At 38.9% G+C, this 19,448-nt stretch overlaps 1 protein-coding gene across 5 annotated transcripts in view; it reads left to right on the top strand.

Moving 5' to 3' along the window:
- The window catches only part of VPS41 (VPS41 subunit of HOPS complex), a 347,998-nt gene that overhangs the window by 207,715 nt on the left and 120,835 nt on the right, over nt 1-19,448 (top strand). For 4 of the 5 annotated variants that reach the window (XM_059170547.1, XM_059170545.1, XM_059170543.1 and 1 more), the window contains exons 3-4: nt 1,634-1,741; nt 8,129-8,206. In XM_059170547.1, coding sequence (XP_059026530.1) covers nt 1,724-1,741; nt 8,129-8,206 — 96 coding nt within the window. In that variant the 5' untranslated portion in view covers nt 1,634-1,723. The remainder of the gene's footprint in view (nt 1-1,633; nt 1,742-8,128; nt 8,207-19,448) is intronic. The other variant, XM_059170546.1, reaches the window with a different exon arrangement.

Genomic DNA, 19,448 nt, shown 5'->3' with positions numbered 1-19,448 from the left:
GTTCCTAATTTTACTCCGTAACTGTGAGGATTAGGGATATCATAAGGTATGCTGTATCAGCAGTGAGGTTGAACATACAAAGTTAGTAATAATGCATACAAATGATTAAAAAATTTAAATACATTTAAGAAAAAGAATATTTTTTCAAGTATTTTTCCTTCTTTTTTTTTTAATTTTTTCTTATTAACATATAATGTATTATTAGCCCCAGGGGTACAGGTCTGTGAATTGTCAGGCTTACACACTTCACAGCACTCACCATAGGACATACCCTCCCCCATGTCCATAACCCAACCACCTTCTCACTACCCTCCTCCCCCCGGCAACCCTCAGTTTGTTTTGTGAGGTTAAGAGTCTCTTATGGTTTGTCTCCCTCCCAATCCCATCTTGTTTCATTTTTTCCTTCCCTACCCCTCAAGTCCCCCACTTTGCCTCTCAAATTCCTCATATCAGGGAGATCATATGATAATTGTCTTTCTCTGATTGAGTTATTTCACTCAGCATAATACCCTCTAGTTCCACTTGTCGTTGCAAGTGGCAAGACTTCGTTTCTTTTGATGGCTGTAGAGTATTCCATTACTGTGGAATTGTACCACATCTTCCTTATCCATTCTTCTGTGGTGGACATCTAGGTTCTTTTCACAGTCTGGCTATTGTGGACATTGCTGCTATAAACATTCAGGTGCACATGCCCCTTCAGATCACTAAATTTGTATCTTTAGGGTAAACACCCAGTAGTGCAATTACTGGGCCGTAGGATAGCTCTATTTTCAACTTTTTGAGGAACCTCCATGCTGTTTTCCAGAGTGGCTGTACCAGCTTGCATTCCTACCAGCAGTGTAGGAGGGTTCCCCTTTCTCCACATCCTCTCCAACATGTGTCACTTCCTGACTTGTTAATTTTAGCCTTTCTGACTGGTGTGAGGTGGTATCTCATTGTGGTTTTGATTTGTATTTCCCTGATGCCAAGTGATGTGGAGCACTTAAGAAAAAGAAATTTTTATGCATTAGATTTATTCAAATGAAAGTAAATACATTTTCTAACAAACACAAATGATCATGGATTATCAGTTTTGGAAAGTAAATATTAAAATATTTTTATCTGAAGGTACAAATACATTTTGTTGTATATAAAATTTCCAATTTCCTTTCTTTGATTTTATAATTATGTTGTTTTCTAACTAAAATGAAATATTCTGAAATCTGACAAAAATATTTATAGTCTTGAAATACAAAATCCATGTCTTTGGAGTTTTATGTATTCCTTTCTCCCTGCTGGGAGTGTTTTATGCCCATGAGGTCAAACTGAGAAGTATTTTGCCCTCACATCTTTTATTGGCTTATGTGGTCAGATAGTTTTGTATTTATTCTAATATACCAAAGTTGAATTCTGTCAGCAGTAAGAACGTACCCTTCTGTTTTCAACCTTTGAATGTATTCTGCTGGTGAAGTTGTAGCAGCTGATACACCCAGTAGGAAAAATGAAACATGACGATCTTAACCTTGAGCTGTAGTTGTAGTTATTGACAGTCATGGAGGAAGCCCTCTCTGGGTTCCCCATAAGAAATGTGTTTTGAGTCTGACTATTTCAAATGAATCTGTGATGGCTGTCATTTTCTCGGCTCTTTGTGCAGGAAGAAGAGAGTGAAGAGGAGCCCAAATTGAAGTATGAAAGGCTTTCCAATGGGGTAACAGAAATCCTTCAGAAGGATGCAGCTAGCTGCATGACAGTCCATGACAAGGTAAGGTAGCCCTTCCAGAGGATTCTTCTGTAAGGTGTTTCTCTTATAAGAGATTATAAGATTTATACTCTGGAATCCTCGTGCTCTTGATGGTGGCTCAGTAATTGTGTCTCCCTTTTACTCTTCCTTTCTTTTTCCTCTCCAACAAAAAAATGAAAACGACAACCAAAACATTCTATGTATGTATTTGCACACACAGACACCCCTCCCCATAATGCAAGGGTGTATCAAATAGAATTTAGATAGATGTGAAAGATTTATAGCAAGTAGTTCTTGGCAACTCCATCACTTTAAATTCCTCAAACCATAAGTAGTAGAGTTCGGAAGAGTTAAGATTGGAAATGGTGTAGCACTCAGTGCTTTTCATAAGTGAAGAAGAGATTACATTGGAGGTGTTAGGAATCAGTAGAAAGGCCCCAAATGATTACTTATATGACCTGTGAGTGAATTCATATATTCCACATTTTAATCCTTGCCATAACAAAGCCCCCACAAAATCTGAGTCCAAGCTAAATGCTATACAGCACCCTTAGTCTATTCTTAGACCAAAATAAAATGTGTTGTAAGTAGAGTGCTGGAGACTGGGCCATTTGAACCATTGCCTTCTTCTTCCCCATGGACCCCACAAGTGAGGCAAGCCCCCAAGTCTGATCCATCTCCTGGCTTTATCGTGTGTTACCAGCGGTGTTGCCTCATCCTCCTCCTTGCCTCTACCCTTCCTTTTTCTTTCAGGACTCGTTCTGCTGCAAACAGATTTTTGTATACACTCAGCATGTTAATAGAATGCTTGTTTGCTCTTGCTTCCTCAGAAACCCCCTTCTTCGGGGCACCTCTTGTTAGGTTGTACTGCCCCTTCCCATGGTTGCCATCTTCCTGCTCCCATTGCTGTCATGTCCCAAATTCCTCTGTGCTTTGCTTCACTCACTGAAGAAAGGCCTTGCTGTCCTTGCAGACCTTTACCTCTGCCTTGTCTCTGCTCTCCACCAGTAAGGCCACATCTGGACGGCATCCATACCTGGAATTTGAGGATCTTCCAGTGCACTCTCTGGTGACTCCTCTTATCCTTCAAGCCCTTGTGTTAATTTTACTACTAACCCCATTCTGTGACTGTAGGGAGCTCTGATCTTGAATTGGTTCTTTGTTTAATTTCTTATCTCTGTCAGGCGGTCAACTAGCTTTGCTTTCTACCTGTATATTCAGTTCACTTACGTCCCTGTTCTTTGTTATCCCCCTCAAGCCACTACAAACACTGTCGCAGATTTGTGTTTCATCAGTTTCATTAGTCCTTAGTCTGTCTTTTCAGCCACCATCCCTTCACTCTGAGGATGCCATTTCCTTATAATTAAGAAAATCGAATCTCTCAGGCTTGAAGCCTCAGCTCCTGACCCCTTTCCCGTCTCATCTGGATCCATTCCCAGCCTTCCCTACAGAGGCATTCTTCCCATTCAGAGGTCTTTTTGTCTACTGTTGATCTGCACCACATCTCACTCACCCCCCACCACTAGTGATGCTAACCCTAGCCCCACATCACCATGTATCTCCTTCTGTGTCTGTGGATTTGCCCATCTTGGATATTGCATAGACATGAAGTCATACGTTGATTTCTTGTGTCTGGCTTCTTAGCGTCATGTTTTTGAGGTTCATGGGTCATGTAGCCTGGTTCAGTTCTTCACTCCTTTTTGTTGTCGAATAATATTCCGTTGTATGGACATACCACATTTTATCTGTCCTTTCCCCAGCTGACAGATATTTTGCTGCTTTCAGAAGTGTGGATCTGACCTTTGTTCTACACAGAGGCTGAGAGAAGCTTTCTTAAAGCCTTTTTATCGTGGCACCATTCTTTCATTATTCTCTTGATCATTGCTATGATTCCCTTCTCGTTCTTTCACTTTTTCCTTCCCTCCACCTTTCCTTCACGTGTTGGTATTCCCAGGATTTGGTCCATTGTCCACATTTCTGTTTAGTTTGTACTTTTCTTTATTTTAAATGTCATAATTTCTGTGATGACCTACACACTGACACCTCCCCAGAGTAGTGTGCTGCTCTATCCCCGTGCCTCTTGAACAGTTTTTACTTTTGTTCTGTTTGTACCTGAAACTCAGCACACCCATAATAATGCATCTTCTTTTCCATCTCTAATCTCTCTTCTGTTTTTGATCTCTATCCTGTTTGGTGGCATCACAGTCTCTTGTCACCTGAGCCAAAGCTGACTTTCCTTTGCTTCTGCCCAGTCATTCCTAAGCCCTGATGATTTTCTCACTTCCCCTGCCTGCACTCACAGACCTCTCACTTTTCTGCTTTACAGCCTTCTGCCACCTGGTTGCCAGGATGATGTGTTGAAAATACAGGTTTAAAATCCTAGTGTGATTTTCACCATCTGCTACATAAAGTCTAAGCTCCTTACTGTGGTGTGTAAGGCCCCCTATGATCTTGCCCTCTCCTGCAATTGGCTTTCTGTCTTCCCACTTTTTTCTGCTTGGGTGGTGTTCTGGTAGCAACACATGGCTATATTTACTCGTAATGTCCCTTCTCCCATCTCACCTGCTTGAGCCCACTTCCATCCCGAGCCCTCATCTTTCAGTTCAGGCACTTGTCATTTCTCCCAGAACTAACACACACCTTGCCAGGCAGTCTGCTCTCCTACAGATTTGCTTTCACTCTGGTCCAGCCACAGCTTTCTATTTCTTTCTATTTCTGTTTCTTTCTATTAAAGTCATCTTCCAGAGGGTCAGATCTGATCATGTAATTCTTCCTAGAATTCTTGATTGTTTTCCTGGTGTTTCATGATTTGGACAGCCTCTCCCATACCCTTTTCCTCTTCTACCTTTCATCTCCACAAATATTCAGATGTTTCCTATTAACCAACCTTCCAGGCTCATCACTTGTCTCTTTCCCTGGGCACAAACTGGATGCCGCTGCCATGTATAACCACTTGTTATTTCTTAACTTTGTCCTGTGTGATTTTATGTGATTCCATACCTTTGAGCAAGTTGTATCCGTTCTGCTTGAAAATGGTCTTTACTACAAGACTGTCTGCCTCTGGGTCCGCTGTCTAACTCCTCCTTCAGAGTTAAGCATAGCTGATATTGGCCATGTTCCGTAGGGTCTTAGAGATGCTGCCATTCTAAGCGTACTCTTTAAATTTAATTAATCAGTCTTTCTAATCTGTCTCCTTTATTATACCATTATACCTGCTTTTTATCTGAGCATATATGGTTGAACCTCTGAATGGATAAAAAGGAGAACAGTTTGCCTGCCAAGAGATCAAACTTTATTAACACCATAGTTAAACCAACTCGGTCAAGGAGCCTTCTGACAGTGGGAACTGTAATCAGTGCTGACTTGTAGAACACACGCTCCTAATCTGATGCCCATGTTTCTATTTATGAGGCTTCTGATCCAATGGAGAGTATTTTGGCTCTTAATTCCGGCCTTCTCTCTGCCACTGATTGACCATTTCCAGGGAAGTCACATCAACTCCCAGGACTTAGTTTCTCATGTGTAGTTAAAGACACTCCCTGCTCTGATGTTTTGAATACTGTAAAATGCCATGGGGAGAGTATAGATGACACTATACAGCTAATCACATAGGAAATGTACTCCTACTTGTTTCCTTTGTGGTGTCCAAAGCTTGTCACTTGTTCCTCTTGTTTACTTACACAAAGTCCACTCGATAAAAGTAGAAGCCATTATGCCAGTGGATGGGATGGGGCAGAAGGATTGGACATCCATCTGGTAGTTTATTAAAAGGAGTCAAGTTTCTGTAAGTAAACGTGAAGGAGGCTGATTAAATTATGCTTACTCTTTCTCCATCCAAGATTTTAAGTGTCCTCAGGTTAAAAAAAAATTAATACTTACAAAAGCTCAAGGCTTTTAATGGCTACAAAGAGTCGCATTTCAAAGGATTTAAATATACTTTTGTGATTTGTGGCCAATTTTGCATTTTTTTGTTGAATTTTCGAGTTATCAAAAACACTAGCAGGTGAAAGCATCAATAATTTCAGTAGTTAAATAAATTTTCTAAGACCTATACACTTGTCTTATCAGACTTTTTTTTAAAGAGCAGTGAAGTTATTTATTTTGAAAAGGCAGCAGCAACAATTTAATCCAAATGATGAAACGTTTTAGTAAACAAAAGGTAGCTTGTCATAGAAACCACTGCATTTTTTAATTTTAATTTTAACTTTGGGGCAGGGAAGGGCAGAAGGAAGGAGAATCTTTTTCCTTTTTTTCCCCTTCAATTTGACAGAGAGAGAGATCACAAGTAGGCAGAGAGGCAGGAGGCGAGAGAGGGGGAAACAGGCTCCCTGCTGAGCAAAGAGCCTATGTGGGTCTCGATCCCAGGACCCTGAGATCATGACCTGAGCCAAAGGCACTGAGGCTCCCAGACACCCCAGGAAGGAGAATCTTAAGCAGGCTCCACACCTGCCACATGGATCTCACATCCCTGCGAAGATCATGACCTGAGTCAAAGTCAGGAGTTGGACACTTAACTGACTGAGCTACCCATGCACCCTGAAACCACTAGATTTTTTTGTTCAAAAGTGAAGTAATTACAGTTTCAGGTTGAAACTATAAATTCAAAATAAATACTTTATGTTTTCTTTCCTAATTTCAAAAAAGGGAAAAGGAAGGAATTAATATTTGGGTACTCTGCATAGAACCTTTGAAACTTCTGATAAAATAAAGTGTCACTGGAAGCTCAAGAATGGCCTTCACAGAGGCATTGGAGAATCACCCAGTACTGAAGCACCTTTAGGATCCAAGCCCCTTTACTTTTCTAACAAACTAAATGCAGTATTTATGAGGAGAATCAATACTGTTGAATACTTGGGGTGTGGTGAGCTTTTAAGACACATTGTTTTATCATAGCCTCAGAAAGAGGCAGAGTATTTGTTTTTAGTTAGTATTATGCAGGTTTCTTTTCTTTTTTAAAATTCAGACATTGTCAGTGTCACTGTCAAAAGAAAATTACAACCATCTGAGCCATCTGAGTCCTCTGTTTCTGATTAGAATGTTCTTTTGCTTTGAATGCAACATTAGAATGTTTTTTTTGCTTTGGGTCCCGGTTTGATTTAAATATTCAGACTAATTTCCCCCTAGAATTACCTCTTGCCCCTTCCTTCATGGGGCCTAGGCTTCCCGTTTCCAGCAGGTTTGCTGTCTGCCCTGGATGAGTAATCGGCGTGGCACCCGGTGCATTCAGGCCTGTGCGCTAGAATCGTCATACCTAGTTATGTCTGCACACCTGATGTTTTATTAACCAGTATTGATTTTTTTACCCGGGGGACTTTTTTCTTCCTGAAAAAAGGCAACCTTGCAGGAGTGAAAGGCATTGCAGGGGATGAATTTCTAATGAACCCCTTCTTTCCCTTTTTGTGACTTCTCTTTAATGTACTTTCATATTTTAAGTGCCTGAACTGAAATTTCATTTTAAGCAATTCCATTTTGATAAAATCCTTTTAAATCTTGACTTTCTGTAAGGTTATTTTTATAAAGATTGTGCTGCTTGACTGAAACGCTTAGTAGTGCCTGTAAATTTGAGCATTTCATTATAGGTTGCAATGAAGCATGCTCCCATGCAATGAAATACATAGAATTTGGAACTATTTGAGTAATGCCACAAGAAGTAAAAAAGAAGAAAAATCTCGTGTCATATTTCAAGTAGTCCTAAAGTTTCTCCATGTTTGTTTAGGGTTAGTTCAAAGAATTAAAGGAACAGTGGGAGGTATGAACTCTTTCATACTGTAAAATAAGTATGTAGCTCAGCAGTTATTTTGTGACAGAAAAAGATTTTTTTTTTGCATTAGAATATAAACATTTACACTCAGTATTGTACATTAATTTTTATAGCGGCATCTAAATGCTAACTGATAATATGAATACTTCCAAGCTTTTTCATCTCTCAGCATGACTTAGATTTTCCTTTCTTTAAAAAATAAATATATACTTTGGCATTTTTGCATGTATATATATTTGTTCAACTTAAATGATAGCACAGATTTACACATTTGCCATAAATTACACGGGGGTTAATCATTCCCTTCTGACTTGGAGCTCAACCATAGGTTGGTCGTATTTTCCCAGCTGCACTGGAATCTGCAGCCTCAGTCCATCAGGCATTGTGTACGGACTGCATCCACACCATTAGTTGTCAGCAGATGAGGGTACTCATGAGTCATTCTGACAGCCGACTTGCACTCTCACAATAAAGTAGGCCCTGCTCTGTCATTTCCCTGAAGCCGGAATCAAGCCTTCTCCAAGGAGTGCATCCCTTGCAAGGCGTTGCTCATGGCTTATGCCTTCGGTCTTGACTTCGAAAATGGTTTGATTACTAAATGTGTATTAATGTACATTAATAAACTGACCCCTCTGTTCCTCTTGCAGTTTTTGGCACTGGGCACCCATTATGGCAAGGTTTATTTACTTGATATCCAGGGGAACATCACTCAGAAGTTTGATGTAGTAAGTATACAGTATCAAATAATGTATGAATTAGACTTTGTACTGAAAATTTATGCTTTACAGTATTAGCTTTAGCAGTTTGTTGTAATAATCTAAAGAAAGGGCCTTTATCAATTCAATCAGAGTGCTTAGAGTGTAACTCTGAATTTTATAGTATATGCTAAAAATTATAAATGTGAATGTAAAACGAAAGAGGTTTATAAATACATAAATAAGCATATATATACATTTTATATTTTGACTTTGTACCTTTATATATAAACCCCATTTAAAAATTTATTTTTATAAATCTGTTGAATTAGGGGCGCCTGGGTGCCTCAGTGGTTTGGGCTGCTGCCTTCGGCTCGGGTCATGATCTCAGGGTCCTGGGATCGGGCCCCGCATCGGGCTCCCTGCTCCGCAGGAAGCCTGCTTCCTTCTCTCTCTCTCTCTCTCTCTCTCTGCCTGCCTCTCTGCCTACTTGTGATCTCTGTCTGTCAAATAAATAAATAAAATCTTTTAAAAAAAAATCTGTTGAATTAGAATTCTTTGTTAAATAAATTAAAGTTAAATAGTTTTTTTTAGTTAAATAAATAAAAGACTTTATTATGGTCATCCATTTGACTTTAAATGAAGTATTTAAAATATTTCTACATGTGTTCTTTTCAAAATAGAACAGTGTGGAATATCTAGGGGAATTATAATACTAAAAGAAAAAGTACTGCTTTTATTAGTGAATACTGGTCCTAATTTACATATACAGGGGAAGTTGTGAAATCCTTAAAGTGTGAAGCTCCCTCATTTCGTCAATTGTAAGTATGTGCCCCACTGTCTTCTCTAGATCCCAAGTGTGATGGAAGATTGATCACCTTGCTGGTTCAGTTTATCTCATCTAAATAGAGGAAGCTAATTTTTATGTGAATGTTTTGGTGCTTGGATTTTTGGGGGATTCTGTTGATTGAAAGTGAAGAGCTAAGCTTTTTAATTTTTTGGTTGTGATTTGGAATCACTGAGGATGAAGAAAATGTGGAATTTAAAGCTTGGTTATGGTGTTTGAGATGTTCCTTGAAAGGTTCAGGAGCATCTGTGGTTGCGTGTGTGTGAACATTCGGAGTGAGCAGGACACTCATATTAGGGACAGGTATTACATCAGCACTTGTTGAAAGATCTATTACAAGGGGTTGGTATAGTTTATAAAGGAGACCACAGTTTCTGAAGCTGGCACATTGTGTAGGAAAGAAGTAGGTTGCTTCGTTTTACTTAAAAGAAACTGAACCGCTAAATGTTGACAGAATCTTGGGAACAGTCCAGGAAGAGACTTAACGCGCATGAATCGTACTAATACATCAGGCAAATTGCAGGTTCTTGTTTTGCTTCAGCATCTTTCAGACAAGAGGAATATATATTGGACCTCCATCTACGTCCCGGACACCCATCTTGGTGACTTAAATGTGTGTTCTTTCAGTTGCCATCTGTTCAGACGTGTAGCTGATGCTGGGAAGAGTTCTTTTTCGCGGTGTTACCTGTAGCTCCTCACCATTAAAACAAAACAAAACAAAAACAACAAACAAAAAACAACCCAGTAAAATCTCACCTGTCTGTTCTCTTGAACTTCCTGCTCTAGGTAGAGGATTATGTGACAACTCTGTTTCTAAAAATGTCCTCTGAATATTGTATAGAAATTGCAGTGCTGGAGCGCCTGGGTGGCTCAGTGGGTTAAGCCTCTGCCTTCGGCTCAGGTCATGATCCCAGGGGCCTGGGATCGAGTCCCGCATAGGGCTCTCTGCTCAGCAGGGAGCCTGCTTCTCCTCATCTCTCTGTCTGTCTCTCTGCCTATTTGTGATCTCTCTCTCTGTCAAATAAAGAAATAAAATCTTTAAAAAAAAAAAAAAAAAAGAAATTGCAGTGCTTCATTACTGAGGTTCACTTACCTGTCTGCTGACTCCATTGCCAAAGGAGAAACCAAGACAAATGTTGTAGGAGTTTATTCGTGTCTTTGGTCACTCATTCATTCATTCAGTCTTTGTCTACACAGTATAACCCTTCACTTATATTCTTTCTGATGTCAGTTTTATGTCAAGTATATCCCATGTCCTCTTGCAGTAAGTTATGGTATCATCCTCCCTAAATTTGCCCACACCTTTTTCCTTTTTTTTTTCAATCTGCCCATGTGACATCTTCAAAAATAAGTTCTCTGGAGCCTTGCCTGCCCACTTACCTTTTTTCTTATTTTTTCTGGCAGGAGAGGAAAACATTCTGATGGTATTTTGTTTATCAAAGAATTTGAAAGTCTTCTGTAGAAAGGTTTTTCAGGACACCCTGGCTTTTTTGTGAACATTACCATATTAGGCATTTGACTTTCGGGTAACACACATTGTCCTCTTTTGAAAGGAGCTTTAGTCTACAGCTTCTCATCTCCAAGTTTTTTCCTCTATTATTTTATTTTCCTGTTTCTGATGATGTGATTGCTTTGTGGGGCTCTCTATCGCTCCTTTTAATAAAGGATTCTTTTGGTTCTAAAATACTATTATGAGTTGAATTTGCTGCTTTTCTTTCAATGTAATGGTTGCCATTTTAACCCAAAACTTTATTCTTCATTAGAAATGCAGGGAGAGTGAACAAATATTTTTAAGAATTAATGAATAAACACTCCTGGCTTTAGTTTTCACTTCTAAGTGGGAATAATTTAAGCAAATTAAAATTAGATAAGATAAAAAGATCTTAGGTTTGCACAGTGTTTATTTCCTCAAGCAGTATCTCTTCACCCCATTCACTGCATTTCTAGTTTTGATTGTGGTAGTTTTGTTTGGCAGGGGGCGGGGAACACAGAGGAATCTCTAACGAAGTTTCCCAAGGGAGTCTGCTATTTGAACTAGGGTGGAATCATTGCACTAGAGGCTGTCTGACTTTACTTTAAAAACATATGAGGTAAAATAAATAACCAAACAAATCATTCTGCATGTTGAAGAAAGATATTTGTTTTCCCATTAATATTTCAGGAGAAATACTATGTGGTGCACAGTTCCACTTGTTAAGTATATATTCAAGACAAATGAGTGCAGTGTTTATGTCCACACACACACACACTCACACACACACAATACAAAAGATATATAGGGGAGTGTTAAAGTAGCTTAATTCATAATAGCTCCAAACTAGAAACAACCCAAATATTCATCATTCGTCGAATGGATAAGTAAATTGTGGTATATTCTGAGCAATTAAGAACAGACTGTCTATACACATAATAACAGATGAATTTCACAGATTTAACATTCAGCCAAAGAAGCCGGACACAAATGTGTACACATTGTATGATTCCTTTTATATGATGGTCAAGAAAAGGTGAAATCAAACACTGGTGATAGAAATCAGATATTATTTTTTGGCCTGGGAGAGAGCACAGGAGAATCTTCTGGAATGCTGATAATATTCTCTATCATTATGGCTTCCCATATACACACACATGTAAAAATTACTGAACTATGAATTGGAGATTTGTGGTCTTTAGTCTGTATTAATACCTCAGTATCACACACATACACACACACACGCACAGGTACCTGTACACTTTTTTGTATCTTTGCCCTTGAGCAAAATTCAAAATTCAGATTATCCTTTGTCTGTTGAAGCAATCCTTTCTTCTCCTCATTTCAAAATACCATCAAATTTGTTAAGTCGGTTTCCTGTTCAGGGATCTTTATATGAATGGATCACACCACTGAGGTGATTCCTACCCCTGTATATTCTTCTACAATTACCTAAAATGTAGATAAAGAGGATTCTGTGGTACCCAGCCATCTGTGACTGTTCTTTTGTTGGTTGAGCGTGAAAACCACCGAAATGATGCTTTGTTTTGCATGTGGATACTCATATTTCACAGTACTTATAAGAATATTCAGATATGCTAATGTTTTAACATGTTTTTTAGAGGTTATTTCTAGATATGACCTTATGTTAATTCAGATTTAATTGATAAAGTTCACTTCTCTTTGAACTCAGAGTAAAATGAAAGTGGGCCTAGTTTCCCATGTAAAATGCTCAGGTTGCTAGGAAAATTACCTTTAATATAGGTCAGGCCATATTACCCTGAAAAATGGCTGTCTTCATGAACTTACACAGTATATAACATAGGGATTCAGAATTCTTAGGGGATCTCAGATACCTTCTAAATTTCCCTATGGTATCTATGCCCCTATAATGCCTTTAAATCATTGTAGTTACTTTCCCTTCAATAGCATCCACTTTCCTTAAGCTTATTAATTTAAGGCTTACTAATTAGGAGTATTACTTGGAAGTAACAAGCAAATTATTTTGGAGCATTGTTCTATATGTTTTAAATCTTTGTTCTCTTAAGTGTGCTAGAGGGAGAGCAGAGAGCTCCACTGACCAAACATAAATTTTCTGCTCTTTACCTTCATGTGTTTTTCTTCCTTTGCCTGAAATAGAAAATGATACAGCTTTGCTGTCATGGTGCCATGGCAGGAGACATCAGATAAATACCCACAAATGGATGGTTACAAAAGGAAAGGTATAAGAAAACAAAACAAAAGAGAACAGGGTTTTATTGGGCATTTTGCATTAAGATAAGTACCAATTTTTCAACTGAATCTCTTAAGCGGTAGGTTCAGAATTCTTCATAAACTCCTGATAGCAGTTTATTGATGTTTCTATTCCTGTTCTTTTTTTTTTCTTTTCTTTTCTTTCCTTTTTTTTTTTTTTGGTTAGGGATTATACCAACACTGTATTTCTTACTGCTAATCTTTTGTACTTCCTCATGTTCATATGCTAATAAAATCCCAGATCTCTATCAGAATTTAAGTAGCTTTACAGGACGGTATCTGAACATCCCTTCTTCTAGGGGGTCTTCGTTTCTGTTTAATCTCCCACCGTCAGTCTAATCACTGCTTCTGAGAACAGTGGATGGCTCCTTAGGACTTCCCAGGTGCATCAGATCTCAAGATCCTGGTTGGTCATGTGGCCAAAGCTCCCTTTGTGATCTTTGTTTTCCTTCCTTTCTCCTCCAGTCATCTGATCCACTCACCATTGCCTGAGGATTGTCTCGGACCTGCATGCTTGTGTCCAGGCTTTTCATCACATCTTTCTGGAATGCCCTTCTTCCGTTGGTTCCATTCTTCCTTTTGAGATTTGAACCTTAACTCCTGCTTTTAGAAAGTAACCCTTTTATTCAATAGTACTTACCAAGTATTTAACATATACTCAGATTTTTCCTACTTGCTCTGGGTGATTCAGAAAGTCATCAGAGTTTAGAAGCTGAGGAGACTTCGATCGTTCTAGATATAAAAGGTGCCAGGTAAGGAAGCCTGAAGGAAATTGGGCCGGGGCTGCTTTGATTCTGTATTCCCTGCCCCTGTACTCCCTTGCTTTGTCTGGTTTAGTGTAGGCCTCCCTCACTAGACATTCTGACAGGTCATTTCCCTCTCCAGCTTTGAAAAGATGTTTCTGTGACTGCTTCCTGGGCCTCTGAATGAGCATGGTGTCATTTCTGTCTCCGGGCCATCTTTTGGATTGTACTCCTGGCCTTCTGCTTTCTTTGGCTTAGAAGAATTCATTTCTATTACAGATCAGCTCCTCTTTCCTGTGTATTGAGACGTAAACATTGTTTGCAGGATCATCCATCTTTATTTCATGTCTCAGGGAAAAGAAGTACTTATCTGCCCTCTCATCTCTTTGCTAATGTAATCCTGAAAATTTAGTGTTCCTTTAAACTTCTTAGACTGCATTTGTAATATTCACAAACACCTTTTATCATTCGCATGATTTGACCTCCTCCTCCTTCGCATTATTGCCACATCTCGAACATGCAGTATTTTTGTTGAGATTATTTGCATCTGTCATTCTCCCCATAGAATGTGAGCTTCTTGAGGGCAGTTTCTGTGTCTGATTTAGCTCTGCATCCTTAGTGGTCAGCATTAAAAGTGAAAGATAGTGAGGCATTGATACAAGTTGGCTGAATGCTAACAGTTCCAAATCTGTAAAGTTCCTTCTATCTGGACGGTTTTCCAGATAAACAGGGGTTTACACCTTCCTTTGCCACAGCCAGATTATTGTGTATACATTATGGGAGATCAGACAGACATGACCATTTCTTTAGAGTTAGTACAGATACCATACACTAGTTATTACCCTGAGGAGCCCAGCAATTTTGGGCTCATTCAAAATGTGGACAGGATAATATCGGGGTGACTGTTCATTAAAAGAGCTGTTGGAGCAGATCTAAAATAAAAATTGGAAGCTATCATTGAACAGAGAAACTCTGCTCTTGTCTGGGTCTCATGACATTCACCAACCTGAAGTAAACCCCATCTATAGTAGGCTCTGCCAGACTTGGCATCATTACTTGGGAAGCATGGCATTTATCTTTTGATAATATCAGAGCAGTGCATTGTTGGCTCAAATGTGTCAGTGTCTGTAATACCTGTTGAAGACTAATTGACAGGCCTCGGATTCTTAGGTATTAGAAGAATCTGTCTTCTATATTTGGACTCTGTATTTCGAATGATAAGAAATGTGTCAAATGAGTTGAGAATTACTTAAGTGGAACTCATTCTAACTGATGCCAAGGAAAATCTTATTTCCAATTTTCTACATTTTTGTATTAAATCATTTCCAGTTTGTGGATTATTTATAGATAGCTTTGTAACTTTGGTAGCTTCTATGCACAGAGGTGACTAAGAAAACATACTCATCTTAAAGGATGCTTCTGTCACTTAGAACAGTTGAAGTGTTATGCTTACAACATGTGGTAATATTGGACTTCTTAGTGGTAACTGCATTTAGACAAATATCCCCTAAATAACTGAAATTGAAAGTATTTCTTCACTGAACGAAATCACCCTGGTCCTCCACACATTTCAAAGTCAGAGTTGTAGTGATTTGAACTTTTTGGAACATGACCATGACTCAGACTGGAGCCTGGCGGAAAACCCCTAGACTCCGTTCTGTAGTAGAATGGATCCGCCTTCTGGTGCTTCTTGCTTTGGAAGTCGGGCACCTGTCGAAAGTGAGCACATTGGAAGGATTATAAACAATGTGGAGACTCAGAAGATGTGGTTAACATGGCAAGTGGGAAAAGCGATAAGTTAAGGTGAATCTTGACAGGTGAATGAGAATTTCTCAGTTGTTGAAGTGGGTCTGGATAGGGTGATGCCTTCATACACAACAGGGAATCTGGAAGGGCAAGGAACATTTATCACAGCCTTTTTATCTACATATGTATTTTGTCTTTCCACTAGTGGCTTTTGAGTAGGGGAATAGACAGGGGAAAATGGTGAGATGCAGTGAGAGAGACTTCTTCAGCAGGTTTAGCAGAAGGACCAAAGGGGAAAGGAAGAGAGTGTCTTCATGGTTACTGGCTTTGGGGTTGAGAGTGTTTAGGGAGCTAAATGAAACCGTTAGAGTGATGTTAAATCAGATGACATGGACCAGAAGGCCGGGGCTTTTATATATGTGTCTGTGTATAACAGATAATATCACAGATAATCTGTGATAACAGATAATTTATACCTTGAGTTAGTGGTATATTACTTTTTCCTTAAACAAGTTCTCATTTTCTGTTTGAACAGCTTTGCTTTATTAGCCTTTTCTAGAAATTACTTATTTGCCTAAATTCCCAAGTATTTTTCATTTGATGGAATCATGATATATTCTGATAATTGGGAACCTAAAGAGTATTTAGTCATCTCCCCACCCAAGACAGGAAATTTTTCAAAAGTGTTCTTGTCATTTGCTTGTTCAGTCCTTCTTCTATACCTCCAGGAAGAGGAAGTGTATTGCTTCTGGGGGCAGCTATTAGGTCAGAACACTTTAGGTTTTGTTAGTTGATAGCAACAAAACAAAGTAAAATGGAAGAATATATACCACTAACAACCTCTTAGATCGGCTAAAATGACAAAGACTGACCATCAGTACCAGGTGTTGGTAAGCATGTGGAAAAACTGAAACTCACTTACACTACTGGTGGAAGTGGAAAATGGTAGAACCAGCTTGGGAAGGCAGTTTAGCAGTTTTCAGAAACATTAAACATAGACCTACCCTGTGATCTAGTCCCTTGACCCTGAGGAAATGAAAGCATACACTTGTACAATGACTTGTGTGTGAAAGTTCACATGTAGATGGACAGGGGAGTGGATAACCAAAATGTGGTTTAACCATACAGTGGCATTCTGCTTATCAGTAAAAAAGGAATGAACTATTGATACATGCTACCACCTGGAAGAATCTCAGATCCGTAATGTTAAGTGAAAGAAGTCAGACTGAAAAGCTTATCTATTATATGGTTCCATTTATAGAAAATGCTGGAAAATGCAAACAAATCTAGAGTGACAACAAGATCAGTGATTGCTTTGAGAGATGCAGAGGGCTTATAAAGTGGCATAAGGGAACTTTGAGGGGTGATAGATGTATTTATTGTATTGATTTTGGGGAGGGTTTCACGAGTTTGTATATACGTCAGGACTTATCACATTTGCACTTTAAATATGTGCAGCTTATTGTATGTCGGTTGTATCTGAGGAAAGCTGTTAAAAAATCATAACTATAGAAAGACAAGCTACAGAAAAAAATGGAATAATGTGTTCCAGGAGGTGATATTTACACATCAAAATATTTATTTCCACTTATGTAAGCCCAAATCATTGGGTATTCTTTAAGGCGCTTGACATTTATAAATGGCACCCCATAGAATGGGATCTAGATTATTTAATTGCTGGCTTCTTTGGCTTTTCTTTAAATTATGAGTCAAAAGACAAATACTGTCTTCTATAAATTTTTATATATAACTTCTTTATTTCCAACCAATGATGTATGGCAGGGAAAAATACCAAAAGTTTAGCTTCCATGAGAGGTAGAAGAATTTTACCAATATTATTAACGTCTTTTTCCTATTTTGGTCTGTTTTATGTAAGTACTATGTGTTCTGTATTGCATATTCCTTTTTGGGAGGAGCATCACCTTTTACAGAAATGATATAGTGAGTGAGGGTGCAGTCACTGGGCAGGTAAGGATTTGTTTTCTGTTTCTGCATAGCATGGGTACTCTCTTTCAGGTGAGATAAAAATGGGTTTCTTTGAAATAATGGAGTGAGCACCTTCTGTGCTAAGTATCTTGTTGGGGCGTACCTAGTTAGCAGAAAGGCAACCAGTATTTTGTTAATTTTTTAGAAGAGTTTCATCTCAGAATTAAATGCCCTGTGAGGTAGTGAGGTAGTCTAAAAATCTAATTCCGTTTTCCTTTAGTGGAAAAAAATTGAATACATTAGGGCACTTTCCTTACTCGGTGATAGAAACCCAATTCCTCCAGGCTTAATGGACAGTAGGAAATATTGGCTCCTGTTGTAAATCAAGTTGAAGTGGGGATGCCAGGCTCAGAGGTACCCATCTGAGAAGACCCATATGGTACACATCCCTGGGATAGGCTCTCTTCATCTCGTGAGCATCACGGTTAGCCCACAGCCCAAGACTGATGTTAGGGCACTATCATCCTCATAAGCGAAACAGGACTCCTTCCTCAGTAACTCTGGCAGGTTTGATGGGTCTGGTTGGGTATATAATTCTATCTGAAGCAGTCGCTACAGGTATTTAATAGGAAGCTCTGGCCAAGCCTGAGTTGGGAGGAGGTATTGGATGGGGGAAGGAGGGAGCCCCATTCTAACACAATCCATTTCTTGAAGTAAAAAGCTGGTCTGTTACTGCCCAGAGCTGTCCAGGAGCCAACTTCCCAGTGCCTAATCCGCTTACTGCCCAATGCTCAATCTAGGAGTGATATTGGGGTGAACAGCCTTGGGTGGGCTGAAGACTCTGGTGACTGAGTCTTTGAACACATCTTTGGGGTGAAATCACTCGTTCAGATGCTATGAACACTTTGAAGGTTTTGCATTTCAGTATATTTAGATTATACCAAATTGTACTCCTGCCAGCCCTGTATGTGTATACGTCGCTGTATCTTGTCACCAGCATTAGCTGTTATCATTCAGAAATTCTCTGCCAGGAGACATCTGGGCGGCTCAGTTGGTTAAGCCACTGCCTTCGGCTCAGGTCGTGATCCCAGGGTCCTGGGATCGAGTCCCGTATCGGGCTCCTTGCTCAGTTGGGAGCCTGCTTCTCTCTCTCCCTCCGCCTGCCACTCAGCCTGCTTGTGTGTACTCTCTCTCTCTCTGACAAATAAATAAATAAAATCTTAAAAAAAAAAAAGAAAAAAAGAAATTCTCTGCCACTTAGATTTCTAGAAAATGGGAATTTATTGATTCACTTTGTATTTTTCTGGTTACTAATGAGACTCTTTACTCTTTTGGGAATTGTTAGTTCATATACTTTGTGAGTATTTGTGTAAAGTTCTAAATTGATTTGTAATTACAAAGTTCACTGTTTACAAGGAAAAATAACAACATTGATCAGGGTGGATTGTGTGAAGGCTCGAAATCAGAAGTCGCAAGTCAAATTTAATACTTGCCAATAAGTCTTTCTATTAAATGAAACTGATGATTTGCATTTAGGACTTCATCCATCTTCACACTAAATTAATACTTTAAATCTCAGCTTTTTTTTAATTGTTTTTGTTCATTTACTTGTTTTTTTACGTTCTATAGAAGCTATAATCATAGGGTGTTTGTAGCAAATGTTAACCACATATTTTTGTTAAAATATTCCTTCTACAATGAGCTCTTAGACATTGGTGAGGAAAACACAATCCAGAAAGAAACTGAAACTGGACAAAGAGATGAACAGGAAGTTCTCAGATGGAGAACCCCATGTGTCTCCAATAACCACATGACAGGATGCCTAGTTTCTCTTCAGGGAGAATAGTCAGGGAAATGTGAAATTTTCTGAACCATAAGATAACCATTTCACACTCATCAGTTTGGCCAAACCCTTAAAAGTCTGATGAGTACCAGATACCAGACACGGGTTGGGGGCCAGGGAATTGGGCGCTCTCTTCGGGTGGCTAAAAAAAAAGAGTCTGGACACATCTCCTTGTCAGAAGCATGGCAGATGCCTTCTAGTCTGTGGTTTATCTTTTTTAATTCCATATTTGTGATATTTTCAGTTCAGAAGCTTTTCATATGAATGCAGTAAATATGTATTAATCTAATCACTTACAGTTAGTGTTTTTTAGTCTTCTGGGGGAAAAATATTTTGCCCTTACTAAGTCATAAAGATATCTTCTGTATAAAGTTTTCCTTTTTACTTTTAGCTTTTTGTTCTTCCTCAAGAAAAAAAAAAATTATCACTGTTCTGTGAAGACA

The sequence above is a fragment of the Mustela lutreola genome, chromosome 4, assembly GCF_030435805.1.
Source record: "Mustela lutreola isolate mMusLut2 chromosome 4, mMusLut2.pri, whole genome shotgun sequence".
Classification (NCBI taxonomy): Eukaryota; Metazoa; Chordata; class Mammalia; order Carnivora; family Mustelidae; genus Mustela; species Mustela lutreola.
This window is presented reverse-complemented; position numbering and strand designations above follow the sequence as displayed.